The sequence below is a fragment of the Austrofundulus limnaeus genome, unplaced genomic scaffold (genome assembly GCF_001266775.1).
Source record: "Austrofundulus limnaeus strain Quisiro unplaced genomic scaffold, Austrofundulus_limnaeus-1.0 Scaffold91, whole genome shotgun sequence".
NCBI lineage: Eukaryota > Metazoa > Chordata > Actinopteri > Cyprinodontiformes > Rivulidae > Austrofundulus > Austrofundulus limnaeus.
In genome coordinates this window covers 1,008,791-1,024,955 of record NW_013952493.1, presented here as the reverse complement: position 1 = coordinate 1,024,955, position 16,165 = coordinate 1,008,791, and the positions used below count along the sequence as shown (strand labels likewise).

At 40.9% G+C, this 16,165-nt stretch overlaps 2 protein-coding genes across 4 annotated transcripts in view; one reads left to right on the top strand and one right to left on the bottom strand.

Moving 5' to 3' along the window:
- cadm1b (cell adhesion molecule 1b) overlaps nucleotides 1-16,165 on the top strand; it is a 327,978-nt gene that overhangs the window by 13,514 nt on the left and 298,299 nt on the right. The window lies entirely within an intron of this gene.
- The window catches only part of zbtb16b (zinc finger and BTB domain containing 16b), a 19,911-nt gene continuing 5,261 nt past the window's right edge, over nucleotides 1,516-16,165 (bottom strand). The window contains exons 4-7 of one of the 2 annotated variants that reach the window (XM_014012451.1): nucleotides 14,266-14,352; nucleotides 7,230-7,400; nucleotides 5,965-6,132; nucleotides 1,516-4,016 (exon numbers count right to left, since the gene is read on the bottom strand). In XM_014012451.1, the coding sequence (XP_013867905.1) occupies nucleotides 3,787-4,016; nucleotides 5,965-6,132; nucleotides 7,230-7,400; nucleotides 14,266-14,352 (656 nt within the window). In that variant the 3' untranslated portion in view covers nucleotides 1,516-3,786. The remainder of the gene's footprint in view (nucleotides 4,017-5,964; nucleotides 6,133-7,229; nucleotides 7,401-14,265; nucleotides 14,353-16,165) is intronic. The other variant, XM_014012452.1, reaches the window with a different exon arrangement.

The window sequence follows — 16,165 nt, the reverse complement described above, 5'->3', positions numbered from 1 at the left end:
GCATTATGCAAAGCTACTTTTCTGAGCTTTATATCATGTTTTAATGTTGTTCCACAATAAACACAGAAAACACACCCAGAGTGTTGCTTTGACTCATTCGTGCTCATTTGAGAAATCCTTGAATCTGAGCTGTCTTAATGCTACAAAGCACCGCCTATTTACACAAAGCTCCTCCCTGGAGCTCAGTCCACAACCGAGCTCCTGCCCCACAGGGCACCCTTCCCCCGAAATATTGTTGTAAAGAAATGCTGAAGGTTCTTAAAGAGACAGAGGCCAATTCCACGGCTTTAGATACGGCTATGATACAAAGTCAAAATTTATTTTTTGATGTATAGCATTTTAATAACAACTGAAGGTAACATATGCCCCTTTTCTACTAGTGCCGTGTAGTGTCGGTCCAGTTCGGTACGGTTCCAAGCCATTTCCACTAGGCCAGATCCATGGAACCGGCACTTTTTTAGTACCTACTTCATTGTGGTTCCAGACCGGCCCCAGATGACACCAAAAGGTGACGTCAGAACACTGTTCATCACTGACTGGCTAAATTTTTGCAAATGTTTAAAATTTCAAAAGTTATTCATCAAATGTGTTTCCATCTCTCATTTTGCCCATTAATTTTTTTTCAAAATACCTAAAAAACCTCCTCCACCAACTGCCCAAAACACACTCATTGGAACCGGACTGGAACATCAGTGGAAAACCAACCAGTCCGAACCGTACTGACCCGTATCGACCGTTCCGACACTACACCATGGAAAAGGGGCATAAGTTGCTTGATTGTGGTATAGAATTGAACTGCACCTGGAAAATATATACCGGTAGTATATCCCTCTTATCTGTCTGAAACAAACATATGTAGTTTGTTTTTGTATGAGGATATACTATGGTTAAGATCCACCTTTTGTCTTTGGTGTTTTACTCAGAGTTCAAAATCCACTTAGAGTTGATAGCTGAATGGTGTGTTTCTGTATTTTATTTAATCTTACCTACTCTTTTTTATTTTTTGTTGCTTTGCTTTTGTTGTTGTTTTACCTTTTGTGTGTGAATGAATTGTAAAACACTTTAGTTAACTTTTGCTGTTTATATGTGCTGTAGAAATAAAATTGGTCTTGATATTGACTTGTATAGGTACTATCAGTTTGTTTTTAGTCACCTTGATCAATATATTATTCATATACATATTTTTGTTTGTTTTGTTTGCTTTTTATGGTTTTTCTCTGTTTGCTATCTTTTGAATTTTATATTTAGTGAAATAGATGAGAGAAGGTCTGGCTCCATTAGAGATGTGTAAGAAAAAGAAAACTACTCAGGGAATGACTCAGGATTTTTGCACAGTGCTGTACATATTTGCTTGTTTAATGATGGCCTTTTTATTGCACAACAAAATAGATCCACACATTTATAAGATGTCAAGCTGCAGTAAATGAAGTGTCTGTGAGGGTTTTTAGAATCAAACAAAGGCACTGATGCCAGAATAAATTCAGGCAGTGAAATCAGCAGGCAAATGAGGCAGGATGCATAAAATAGTAAATGGTTTTATTCTTTTTTGAACCATGCCACTGAACACTGACGCATACAGAGTTGTGCCTGAATCCACACTGAGAAAACACTTTCACACACCGTGTTACAAAGCTGTAATGAAGAGGGACATTACTGCACACATGGCAAGAAGAACAACCCTGATTGGATGCCAGGTCGAGCTTTGATCTGGTCCTGAGGTAGACAGACAGTGACATAATCTAAACAATGCTAATCACATCCTTCTAGGACACATCAAATAAGACAGCTGCATTATCACAACATACAAAGATAAAAGAAAAAACAAACCCTTTTCAAACAAAAGTGCTCTTGTTTCTTTTGGTCCTCCAAGGAAAGTCATTTCTAGTGCATGTTCATGTAGAGTAGGTACAGTGAATGTGTGTGGTTGCTTTATGGCACTGAGTGTTGTTGGCTACTGTTTGAAGGCATTTGTGATGCCCACAGATGCCAAGATGTGCTATACACACAGTTTTCATCCAGAGATGTCAGTCCGTTGTCACTTTGAGGGAAACAATTTCAGAAAAGCATGTACCTTTTTTTTTTCTTAACATCAAAATTGCTCGGAACTTGCATCAGATTATCAGCCACTATCACAGTATGTTGCTTCCTGTTGCAATGTTCAGACAAAGTGGATCTACATGGCAGTCTATTTTTTTATTTAACAATAAACAAACACTCAAAAAACACACTACCAACAGCACAGACCCCAAGCACATCAATGCTCTACCTACAAAAGAGGCACAAGGGAGGGGTCTTAATCAAATCATATAAAACACACACATTAGGATGTTTTGTCAAATTATAGCAAATGTAAACAGATCGCAAATGACAGTAATACAAAAATACAACATGTTTAACTCTATAAGGCCCATTTCAGGCTCACATAAGGGAATCACCATGACAGTTTGTACGTTACAGCTACACTACAACTGACAATAACCTGATCAGAGGAATCCAATGTCAGAATTTTCTTTTCCTTTTATTTTAAAAAAATGTCTTTTTCATGTTTCATTTTCTACTAGAAAATTCTGAATCTGATTTTTTAAAACATTTATATATAAGCAATGATATAAAAAACTACACTTAAAAGCCTTGTAGAGGCTTGTCACTTTTTCCCCCCCCACACTGTTTGACCATGAAAATTGTGACGTTGGTTACAAATTTAAACCTACTGATGGATGAATAATTTCAAGTGAATTTCAAGGAAACTGTGGAAGCATGAAGGGGAGGGAGCTAGAACTCGCTCTACGAGAAAACATCTCATGAGAGACATTGTGTGATGAAAACCAGCACATATTTGGTAACAAATGAACAACATTATAAATAGCAAAAAAAAAATAAAAACCCTATTACAAGAGCATCTCAAATGGAGAGTGCGCTACCTCGGATCAATAAAACACCAGACTGCATGAGAGACAAGGCAGTTAAAGAGATCAAGCTCATGAGGTCAGCCATTCAAGTAAAACATGCAGAAAATAAACAACTCCAAAAAAAAAACTGTGTGGAAAACAAAAAAAAAACAACAACTAAGAAGTCACAGGATATTAGGAGGGGAAACTTCAGCCAATCAAGCCTTTGTGGAATTATTTTTAACACCTGCCGCACAATCGTAGACGATGACCCTGATTGTTTTAGCAGTCGGTCAAAATGCTCCTGCTACACGTGAAGGCAAAGACGTTGATGGCATTGATTTCTCACCACAGTGGATCCTCTACAGATACAGTGATCAAAACTCTGTAAACAAACAGAGCTTGTGTGCAGGACAGCTTAATTAGGTACATCAGAAAACTGTATTTTTTTAAATTAAATAAAAAAAAATACCTTAAATATTTGCTGTGTTCTGCTGCTCAAAATGTCAGAATTTGAGGGGTTTTTTTCTGCCAACTAAATATCTTTGGATTTGACAGGCTGATATTTTTATTTTAGGATGTCATCTTACTGCCAACTTGTGTCGACTTTAGAAGAATTTTCACAGGGACTGATAATAACACTAATCATTAGTTGCAGCCCTAGAATGTAAACACATTTGTATTTGCACGTCTCATCATCAGGTAGAAACCTTTTTCTCTGGTAGAGACAAATATATTTTTATATATCCCTAAAGAAACGTGTTTTCCTTCAGCATTAAAACCAGCAACACAAGTTTTCACCCAGTATTGACAGTGTGTGTGTGTGTGTGTGTGTGTCTATGTGTGTGTGTGTGTATGTGTGTGTGTGTGTGCGTCAGACTGTGGGTCCAAGTCCTGCTCAGACGTAACAGACATACAAGTAAGTTTTTTCTATCCTCCAGTCGGCCGGCACCTCCTCGGGTTTGTGGCCCTTCATGTGCTTCTGCATGGCAGCCAGGCTCGGGCAGAAGTCCTGGCAGATGGTGCACTGGTACGGCGACGCGCCGTTGTGTGTGCGCAGGTGCTTGATCATGGCCGAGTAGTCTCTGGACCGTTGGTGGCACAGCTTACACTCAAATGGCTTCTCACCTTTTAATAAAAAGTTCAGAGAAAAGTCACATTAACCTTGAGTGGAGCGAGTCAAGATTTGCTTCTGTTCCGTTCCCATGAGCTGCCTAAAAATAGCTTCTGTATCAGATTGCCTTGAACTCGATGGTGTGAAACTGAAAGCTAAAATTCTCAGAAATGTAGCCTAAAATAATAATAAAAAAAACAATAGTGTTTGTTGTACAATTTATTTTTGGAGCCAAAGGTGTAAAATACAAATGAGGTAACCACAGGGTGTCACACTTGAGCAGCAGCAGATTACTCCTGAAAAGAAAACTGAAAATGAAAACTTAAAGCATTCAAGGTAGCTCATAGATTTTTCTTTGAGAAGAAAACATCTAATATCGGCTCTGATTGTATCCGATCTGCCTCGCTCTAGTTGAAGAATGCGCTTTATCCTTTTAGGGAAAGGTAAAAACTTTGCTTATTTTTACAGTTGTACACCTACTAACAAAGCAAAGGAGACACACAGGGAGAAAAAAAAGATAATTTTTACATTTTTAGGCACCAGTTTGCACCTGTTGATAAAATAATGTAATGAAATTAAGAATCTCTTCAGTTTGAGTGAATTTTTTTCTCATGCCACATTCTCAATGACGCCTATAAAAGCACAAACGACTCTCCAGTCTGCTTTTGTCTAGAAAAATAACTCATTTTGATTGCTTTTATACCATCCATCCATCCATCCATCCATCCATCCATCCATCCATCCATCCATACATACATACATCCATCCATCCATTTCAAGGTCACGGGGGTCACTGGTGCCCATATGTAGTGGGCTGTGCGATGGGTGGGGTACACTCTGAACAGGTCACAAATCCATCCCAGGGCTACTTTTATATCAATAACTAATAATTATTTGTGGACTGTAACAGCTTTTATGTGTTTGTTGAAATAAAAAATTTTATTGCTGATGTTATTTCAGGTGATTTTGTTGTGGGACCTCTAAAATACTAAAAGCTGAGTCAAATAAATAATACAACTCAGTAATCAGTAACTCAGTAATGCCCATTAAAAACTATTAATTAATATAGCGATTATTTGACATACTGAAAATATTTGTAAAATTATATCAAAATCAAAACAATCTTCTGTTGAGTCATTGATAATTTTATAAATTTTATATTTTCAGACTTTTTTTTAGTCTGACCCTCCATCTGATCCAGTGCCAGACCCTTGTAGCTGTGTTAGACTGGATCAGCTGGAGGGGGAGAGGTTTGAGTAGTGGGGTGTGCTTCTGTGCCACAACTGATTCACACAACTGGGTTTGTATGTAAATTTAACAGATTTACTGTTTTATTAGAAAATAAAATTATTTTTTGAGTAGATAAAGATTCGATACAGAAGAAAGAAAATACACACACCTGTCTGTCATGTTGCACTAATAAATGACAAACATYAAAATCAGACATAATTTGTTTTTTAATGGATTTTGAATTTAAAGTAGGTGGGTTACAAAAGTCTCCCCGGAAATATGTAGCTGTTCAAATAAATCTTAGTTTGATGAAAACTTTGATTATTTTTAGTTTATATATTTAACTAAGTTTTACGTTTCAATAAGCTTTGTTTTTAGTTATCCTTAAACGAAAGCTCTATGAGAAGACTGAAACATTGTTTCATTCTGACAGAATAGTTTCTTTTTTTTCTTAAAGAAAATGCTAATTATCYTGTAAGAAGATGCTGGTAAACATTAATATGGGACATATATTTGCTGAATGAATTAAAATTAAAAAACTTTCACTGTGATTGCATATGAATGCAGTTAAATATAAAAAGGCACTCAGATGATGAATCTGATATAAAAGTCTAATAATATTCTGTAAAGGAATGCCTCACCTGCTGCTTTTCATGAGTTTTTCTTTTCTTTTCTGCACACTTACAGCTGTAATTTGATACGATTTTAGCGCACTCTCCTCCCAGAACTCACCTGTGTGAACACGATAGTGCGTCTCCAGCTGGTGCTTCAGACTGAACCTCTTCCCACAGCCATTGCACTCGTAGGGCTTCTCCCCCGTGTGGATGCGTTTATGGCCCCTCAGYGTGCCGTCGTCTCTGAAGCAGCTCCCGCAGAACTCGCACTCAAACGGGTGATCGCCTGAGAGCACAATCGTGTCACAACAGCAGCTCCAGCACCAACAGAGACACTTGTTTATTGTTAGAAGCACTGAAGACTAACTTTATTCTTGGCAGGCCGCGTATGCAGCCGCATAGGTCAAACTGTCACCCAGGCCTTTCTCAGCATGCTTTATCAAGCAGAGGAATACTGTTTCTTTCAAACGTCGCTAATGTTATGACACGGGGACACGCCTCTTGGCTATCTGCTAATGGCTAATAAAAGTCCTTCAGACATGTGCTGCTCTGTTCTCTATACTGTAGTTAATCYATTTCTCTCCTAGGCCGAGGGTTTGACTCATCTCCAGTGACCTATGTGCCTCATTATCTCAGTGTCCACAGCAACAGCCAACTCAGAGGATACATTGCTTCTCCTCATTACAGGCCGATTCTCCCCAATCCCCCACCCCACTGTGGAGCAGATGACATTTACAAAATGTTACTTCCAAGCAGAATGGCATACAAACAAGATGCGCTGCCATGGCCAAAACTCCCTTCACTTCTGTCTCCTCACATCAATTATGTATTTCTCCTGTCTAGACATCAAGCCGTCTTGACAGCTGGTAGTGTTATTTAAGGTAAAAGAAGAAAAGGGGACATCTTTTCAGTAAATCTCTCTGTGTCTCCTGCGGCACTGAGACTCACCCTCAGTAGAACCACAGAGGCAAGTCATTTCCATTTGCTTTTCCTTCAATATTTATTTGGGTTTCCTCTATCATTTTCAGTGAACCACACAAGAAGTGACAGCCATGAATTGCAGAGKCCCGAAGGCTGTCTAAAAACCCGAAATGTAAACAGGATGAAATTGCCCAAAATATGCACCGGCCACAAAGGTACAGTGCTGTCAGTGGAGAGGTGAGTCATCTTATAGAGAGCGAGAAGGAAGAGTGGGAGAGGATGCATGCAAATTGACTCAGACCTTACAGCCAATAACCTGAGGAAATTAACCCACATACAGAAATAAACACAGCTGTCTTTGTCTCTCCCTCAACATATGCGTGCGTTTGACACCAGCGTGTTCATGTTTTCTGACAGCAGCTGACACCACAGACAACAGCGGCGGTGCGAGTGATCCCTTACCCGTGTGCGAGCGCAAGTGTCTTTTGAGGGTCGTGTGGCTGGGGAAGGGGCGCTCGCAGTGGCTGCAGATGTAGCTGTGCATCCCTGCGTGGACCTCCATGTGCTGCTGCAGGGCCTTCTGGGTCTGGAAGCGCTTTGCACACAGCAGACAGAACACCGCCATGTCAGTCCCTGGAGAACGCGCAAGACACAGACGCGGAGTTATTTCAGTACCATACACAGACAGGGCCTTAAGTGGGGAAACTGGGTCACTTCAACTTTGTGTGAGTCCTCTGAGGGAAAAGCTTCTTTCAAAGAGCAAGTGCCTCTACCTAAACTAACTCCCCTAAAAGCCCAGAGGCGCTCTGAGCTGCAAGATTTTATACATTCTATTTTAAACCATGAAAGTGATTGTTTTCTTTAAGAATTGTTCACACAATGCACAGCATGCCAATCACACAATCAATGGCTCCTTCCTGGTGTGTTAGATGTGTAATTATTCTCTTCACTCCCCATCAGGAGTCGGCTCCAGCCTGTGAAGTCCTCCGCTTCTGTGCTCAAAGAGCAGCTGATAGTAGCTCCACCCTAAATGATGCCTACACTATGCGCTCTGTGCAGAATGTTAAGTAGTGATATCAAGCCATTAAACGCAGGACTGCAGGAAAAAACACAATCCAGTTTAATCCTGTGTGTGACCTGGCATCTCTTTAGGGCTGCTTTCCTGTTGCACAGAGTGTGGAGAGGAATACAGATAGGGAGTCGCTGGCAGGGTAGTTTAAGTCAAAATGGCTACATGAAGAAGATCCATTGGCTGTCACACAGTCAAAGCCTAATCTACAGGCTGTGTATGACAGAGATCAAATCCGCTCCCGCAATTCACACTGATGTGAATTCATATGTGCGTTCRAACTGAGGGACGGGTTAATAAGCAGCATTGACATAATGTGCATGTCCTAGAGAGTGAGGCTTTAATGTGAGATTATGAGGTCCTTATTTCTCTGTCTGCTCAGGTTGCAGATCATTTACAATGTGAGCAGGTCCCATTGCTCCTGACTTAGATTCAATCAGACATCTCCAGCAGAGGATCATTAGTAAACAGAGGACTGTGCCAGCACTTCATTGGAATTCAAGTGGGGTTGCTGTGTCGCATTTAAAATGCAGTCTGATGAGGTCCACTAAATCAAATCATTTGTTACTGTTATTGAAGTGCCTTGAGGCAACTGGCAATTAAATTGGAATTAACGCAGGGAAAGGGATACAGCACACTCATACTAAGAGGGGAGAGTGTCAGACACTTGCTTTGGGTTCAATCAAGTTAGCAGACAGACAAGCCTGTTCAAAGAAGAAGAAAGAAGAAACAAATCCAGCAAATTCACATTTTAAAGGATTGAATCAAACACATTCATAAAGGGCTGTTCACTAATCCATACATCACAATTTGTTCAAACAAAAGCACAATGTTTTGAGACTTTACATTTCACAGTTTGCTAAACACACAGAGCTGCTGTTTTGAAAAAATCAGAGTTTTTTTATTTCTGAAAACTGAATAAAGCCTGATGAATCTCAGTCCTTAACAAAAAGAAGATGGGATGAAAGACTTTTTTTCCTGATCTCGACAATCCTTCCGCGAGGCGATCCAGTGGAATGAACTGCACCTGTTTGGAGGCTTTAGCCTGTAGACTTTTGCACAAAGAACACACAATAAGGTTCAGGCCCTCATTGACCAAGCCTATTAGTCATAGGCTCCWCGTGCCACTCATACAATACCTGCCTTTATGCTGCTGCCTAATGACCAAGACCCTTTCTCACCCGTGGATCACAATATTTTAGTTGTAAACAAAAGGACTTCAATTCTCACCGCCTCTGCACCCCTCCACACTGCCCACATCCGCTGACCATACAAGAAATCATTCAACTGTCTAACCAGCTTCATTTTCTGCCTGACTCATACCTAGCTAACGCCATTTCACTTTGCTACAGTGAAGGCTGGATAATGATCCATCTCAAAATAGCTAAAGACATTTGAGAAGCAGAAAAGTACAGTTTCTCAATGACCTGTGAATTTAAAGTTCCTCCACTTTATTTTGTCTTTAAATATTTGCTTTGGCCAGCAGGGGGAGGTGCTTTCTATTCCAATGAGGCCGTGTTACTGTAGCTGCAGCTTCAACAAACTGAACAGCACACAATTTACTTTGTAGACACATCAAAGCAACTTTAATGATAGTTTTCATTTTTTTTACCTCTTTATTAACAATCTTGTGTTGTAAATGTCTGTTTCAGAGCAGTGTGCATACTTTTCTCTGTTGGCTGCGAAAGTTTAGTTTCTCTGTGGAGGTAAACCGTTAGTCTCTGACACTCGCAGACATTYACACACTTGATCCTTCTGTCACCGACAATACTGAAACTTGAGAATAGAAATGACAAATATTCTGTCACAAGAATCTCACTCTTGATCTCAGGTTGACACACAATGACAACAGCTCAGCAGTCGTTTCATTCCGCGCCACTGACGGCTGAAAATAAAAATATACCAAATGATGTCTTGAAGTGTAAAGAAAAACCTTTGGAGCCAAAGGAGTGTTTGTGTGCGTTTCGTGGTGGCATTTCGCCTCACTTCGCTCTCTGTTAACTTTTCAAACAAAAAGGTTTTTGCGGTCGTCAAGTTTTTTTTTCCTCCAGTAAGAAGAAGTGCAGAGGAGCTTCTTTATGAGAGAATAAGCTCTAAAGTTGGCTGCCATTGCCCCCTGCTTTCTCACCCCTAACCACACAATGGGCTTGGGATTTGACCTTTCTGAGGCGCAGGCTGACCCCTCTGACCTCTGCCCCTCAGTGGGGTAAAATACCATGTAATCAATGGTTTTTCTCAAAGGTTAGAGAGTTGACTGAGCATTGTGTTCAGTGGGAGGGGGCTTTAACAGTGGGAATAATGATTTTTCTTCAAGCAAATCTGCGTTTACTGTGTGCATTATAGCACGGAGCTGCTCGTCTAATCCATGATTAGGTCAAAAACTGAGACCGGTTTAAGGTTCTAATGCTGTTTTAGCATATCTCCATTAACACGGCGTGTATGCTCTTGTGATTTTACACGGTCTGCCTTCATACATCTGCCACTCATTCAGTCCAGCTGAGGTGGGAGCCAGCCAGGCTCTCACGCTGCCTAAGAAACAAAACCATGTGTCTAGGCAACCAGATAGGATCACGGTCCTCGTTGGGGTGAAGTGTTCACGCTAATCCCTTCATTCACAAATAAGCGCAGCCTGTTTCTTTTCATACGGGCAAACAAAAGTTTCCCACCCTGAGAATTGGGGAGTAAACCCACTCCAGGCTAGGAAGAAAAAAAAAAATCCATTATAACCATAAATCTGTATCTGTGTTCAGATCCCAAAAACTGATTACTATTTTTTGTGATTGATTTCTATATTTGTACAAGATTTTATTTTATTATTAATTTTGCAATAATTGAATACACTAATTTTAGAATTATATTCAAATCTGTTATTTGTTTTAGAAAACTCCATCTAAAAACACGAGTYGCTGCCTTCAGACAGAGAGGTTTCACACAAATTTCACAGTTTGTAATGTTACATCAGTGCAGATCATGTCCACTAGTGTGCAGTGTCAAAGCACAACAAACTCTGTCCTCGGGCTCTGCTCAGTGTACATACAGTGTGTGTGTTTGCTCACTGCACATGTGCCAGCCAGTTAAATATAAACAATCACACAGGCTGAATTATGTCCGAGCCCTCACATGACCCATGTGCACTCAGGCTTATTATATGACGGCTCCATAGAGATGTGACTCCACAATCACACACACACAAACAAACCTACAGTACCTTAAACAACCCCGGGGCGCTTATCAGCAGACTGCTAATCTACCCGAGTGACGAACAACCGACTCAATAATTAATGCAACAAGAGATGCGTTGCTTGTGTTTAAGCACCATTCCACAGTCTGGTTCATGGAGGTCACGCGTGGCTTTATTCTCCTCCATTCCCAGAACGTTTGCAGTATTCTACCCAACGATCATGCTCCGCTTCGCACAAAATGACAAGCTATCCTGGTGCAAATGCATACTGTGGGTGTAATGACCAAACACAACTCAGTTCGGTTCACTTTAAGGCTTATAGGAATTAAAACGAGGTATTACCGGGAGGGTGCAGTGTGATGATGGACATGCAATTAGGCGAGCTAAAAGGTCTGCATTAAGAGGGATGCATTAGAAAGCCTGGGCTGTATCTGAATAGACTACAGGACTGTTTAATTAGGGTTTGGACAGAAGGCAATATTATTCTCTTGATGAAGCAGCCCGTAATGTGTGGAAACAGTGCAGCTGCTGTGAGTACACAAAGGCAGCACTCTTATGGCCTGGTCCTAAAGGCAAGGTGGCAAAATGGTCAGCCAGCCACATTTTGAAGTACATAAAGTTGATTTCTGTGCTTTAGACGCRTCAATCGTCCAAAATTGAAAGCTCTGAGCCCCCCTGAGTCCCGACTTTGTTTGATGAAACAGACCCCTTTGTTGTGAGAGCGATTCGGAGACAGATCCATTCTTTTATTTTGGGCACTGACAACTAGGTCAGAGGAGACTATGACAGGGCTGTGGTGAGGAGTAAACAGCAGCACATGATGCTGTTTTCCTCCTTTTCCTGGCACCCAACACCAGCAGCAATCCTCTTGCCTTCAGGAAGCCACACACCGCTTTTCCCTTCCCACACCCCCCTCTTTGATCTCTAACTTCAGCAACCCACGGCCATTCACCTTTGACATATCAAAACAGCTAAAGAGATTTCACTGTAAATGTGTGTTGCTGCCAGAATTTCCAAATTGATTCAGATTAAGATCTCCCACAAGTAGCATTATATCCCCTCCAGAGGACACAGACAGTGTTGCAGCTGCTGAGGTCTGACAACTGTTAATCTGCTAAGAGGAAACTCATTTGGCTCACTGGTTATGTCACATGGCAAATTAAAGCAGAAGCTGCTGAAAAGTCCTGTTTTTTTTCCGTAATATACAAACAGTAGGTGATTCTGAAACACATTTCTGCAACACACTGAAGCATTTCCACTCACAACCTCAACACAGCTGATTAAATGACCTGCCACTCATGTCRCAGCCTGTGTGAGTGCGTCACAGCAGACCGAGCCGGGATCATTACAAAAATAAGAGTGTAATGCCCTCCTGTACCCTGCTCTGGATCCACTGCCAAGCTGAAACCGAGCTCTGGGTGTTTACAACTCCTGAGAGATGAAGGTAGAAACTTCTGGGCATCGTTAACACCCCTCCATGTCCACATCCATTAAGTATTCATACTGTGGGTGCCACCTGGAGTTACAGTTACGTGCCAGTGCTCCTGAGAGGGTTATCACCTTTCTCTGACAGTAGCAGAAAAGGTGTGGATTCAGACACTGTCAGCCATATGTAACGTCTGACGGTGGTAAGGCTGTATTTTTCACTGCCAAGCGTGCAGAACAATAGGTTTCAAACCAGACTCRATGACAGAAGCATTGTTTTATTGCTTCATAATTGAAAATAGTCATTGTTGACTGTTACTAAACATGTTTTTGACTTCTTTATTCATTTAAATACTATTTTGTGTAGTATTATATATAATCTGTTTATTATTTTAACTTATACCTTAAATTAGATGTAACAACTTTAATAACAAATACTGTAAAAGAGGTAACAAACCTCTATATCCAATAAAATACTTGAATGTTTGAGGACTTTATCAATTTTAAACAGGTGATTATAAAAAAAAATAAAGTGCAGAAACCTAAGTATTGTTTGAAATGAGAGAAAATTTGTGATTTTTAGAGAATAAAATAATATTGAATCACTAAGTATTTAAGTCAAATATTATTTAAAATAAGGTAGCAAATTGTCTGGAACAAATATAGTAAAGGAATATAAAGCATGAAGTGTTCGCATTTTATTTTGAATACAATTTTTTGAGAGTACGAAGAGGGTAAAGTGCAAAAAGATGAAACAATTTTTTAATCTTCTTTTTTGTCTTTCTTGTGACTCTATTTGGATTATTTTCTTTTTGTTACACTGAGCTAAAACGGTGAGAAGGGGACACACTTAACTACAAGCTTTGTTTTTTTTCTTTGTGATCCTGATTTTTGAATTATTTTTTTATTTTTTTTATTTTTAATAACTGTTTTAGCTCCTGAAGCAATTTATCCCAAACTCATTCAACACATGTCTGATTCAAATTTGTACAATATGGATCTAAATAATAACAGAATACATTTAAAAGTATTATTGATGAATGAATAATAGAAATAACGAATGTATTGGATAGTGGTGCACCAGTAAATCAGCCCATATTTCCTTTATTTTCGTGATCTGGCCGATACTTACATGAGAAGTTGATCGTATCCACCCATCTCATCTACCTTCACTAAAGTCTGAAAATCAGCCTGTTTTCTTTTGCTTCASTGTGAGCACTACATCATGTCCAGTTAAAATCAGTTGATACTGTTTCAAGGGTATGGTTCAATATTTTCAATTAAAAAAAAAAAAAAAACGATGGGAACATTGAAGGTGTATCTTCCAACACCTGACAGTGTTGGTTATTTAAAAAAAATCAGCCAAATTGACCACAAAACTGCAATCTGTGCACCCGTAGCAATAAACAGATTGTTTTTAATTATTTTTTTTTTACAAAAGTGTTGTGTAAGGTAAATAATTTTACAGCTGCCATTAGGAGAGAGGTGAAGATAGCATGTCGGTGAAACTGTAACGCTGGCACTGTAAAACTTTGGTTGAACTGGCATTCGGTGGGTCTGGATGCCAGGAGATATTAGTGGGTGATATGTGAGAGGACCTCCCACCTCCCTGTTAATAAACTATGGAGCATCATGACAGGAACAGTTTAACCCAGCCAGCATGACAAGCAACTTCTGACCCATGATCACAAGTCCTGTCGTCACGGCTTACTCAACAGCCCCACTGCATGCTGTCCAGGTGTGTGTGTGTGTTTGTGTGTGTGTGTGTGTGTGTGTGTGTGTGTGTGTGTTTGTGTGGAGTGTCAGATTGTATTTTTAAATACCTGTGTGTGTTTGCCTGTGGGCTTCCAGAGCTTCCTCGGAGGAGAACGTGGCTCCACACTGATCGCACACCAGTGCCTCTGCAGGAGCTGTAGGTGACATCAAACCCATCAGGATGCATCTTGATCACACATCAACACAAACATCGTCTGACTGTTTTTTGTACTTAATTTAAAGCCAACACGAGGAGGGGAAGAAATCAAACGGGAGTCTCCAAAGCGTGCTGCTTGTACGCACTTGTGCTTTTCAGGAGTTAACAAAAGGAAGCAAATGCGCGCAGTACAAAGGAGCAGAGGAAGGTGCCATAAAAAAACACAACTGGGGGCAAACAAAGGCCCCAGACAGGGTGCAATGGCCCTTCTACTCGACAAAAAAAAAGAGCAGAGCTGAAGAGTTTTATTTACCGTGGCCTGTTATCAGTCTCTGAACAGTGAGCAGACTGTCTGCCTGAGAGGCCACAGAAGGACTGGGTGTTCTCTGTACAGCAGACGCTTCCCGCCTGCGGCACATCGCTTTATCACCAAATAAAAAAGAAAACACACACACACACACACACTTCAGAGTCAACACCCCAAATCCCATCACATGGACTGTAACTCCAGTTCCCAGGTCACCTCTGGAATGCCCTTGTCTGTTCTGATGAAGACATGAAAGAGACAAGTATGCATACAGCTTGCAGAAATGTTCAGTCCTTGTTGTGCACTCACCTCACACCTGCGCACACAAACACACAYGCGCGCACACTTTCTCCGTCTCCCTCTCACACGCAGCTGTTTGGATGTGGGTTGGCTCTCACTGAGATGTAAATCGGTTGCAGATCCATACTGGCCCAGGGCTCATTCACTGATCTATTTTCTGCTCAGCTGGCTTTAAATGAAGTTAAAATGACTCATTAAAACACCCACAAGCTTTGGGAACTCTGCGCGCTACAGCCTAAATGTGGTCCTCTTTCAACTCTTACCATGCCTCTGTGCTCAGACAGTACGCCACTGTTCCCAGAGCTGCACGCAAATAACAAAAAACTGTAAAAAAAAAAAAATTAAAAGCCTCAATCTGCTCATTTCTAAAAACAACACTTTTCTGAAAACAACCCGTTATGATTCATTTTGTTCCGCGGGAACAAAAATAAAAGTGGAATGAGAGTAGTGGTGTGTAGTAGTAAGAGTGGAGCTGTGTTGTAGATCTTGATGCTGTTTGACGCTGTCCAGTGTGGTGTGTGTTGTGTTGGGAGAGATTGTGTGATAAGGGAAGAAGAGAACATAGTGCATTGTCTTGTGCAGTCAAAGGCACGGAGTGTGCTCTCATCCATAAACCATCAAACTGTCTCCAGACACGGCTGCAATCGTCCTCCATCAAAACACTTTGTCTGGCATACCAAAATAAGAGCCAGCATCGAGCTGAATACCAAATCAGCCCATTAGAGCGGTGGAGCACTCGCTCCTTAGCAACCAGCGGGATCTAAGGCTGCTATACTGAAATACACTGTGACAAAGAAATGAGATCCACATCTCGCTTTTTTCCCTCGTATTATGGGGTTGACACATCGGATGGGGAGAGTTTATGCAAAAATTCAAATTCGGTTAAAGGTGCCGCCGTTACGGATGTCACAGCGAATTGAAAATCAAAGCATGCTGTGAAGGTCTGAGTGATGCAAAACAATGTTTGTGTTTAGGGCTGTGCAGAGGGCACAGAGCAGGAAGAAAGGGAAAGACTCAGGTGAAGTTTAAAGACGCAGCGTCTCTCTCATCTGTCAGCAGCGTGTCATTTCCAACAATCCTCAGAGAGCAGGCGGAGGGGACAGAGACCCTGTCTTGTCTGTACACATATTCAAACAGAGGTTTCTGTTTTAGTTTCATTTTTAGTCTCTGATCCCCCCCCCACCCCCCCCCCCCCCCCCCCCCC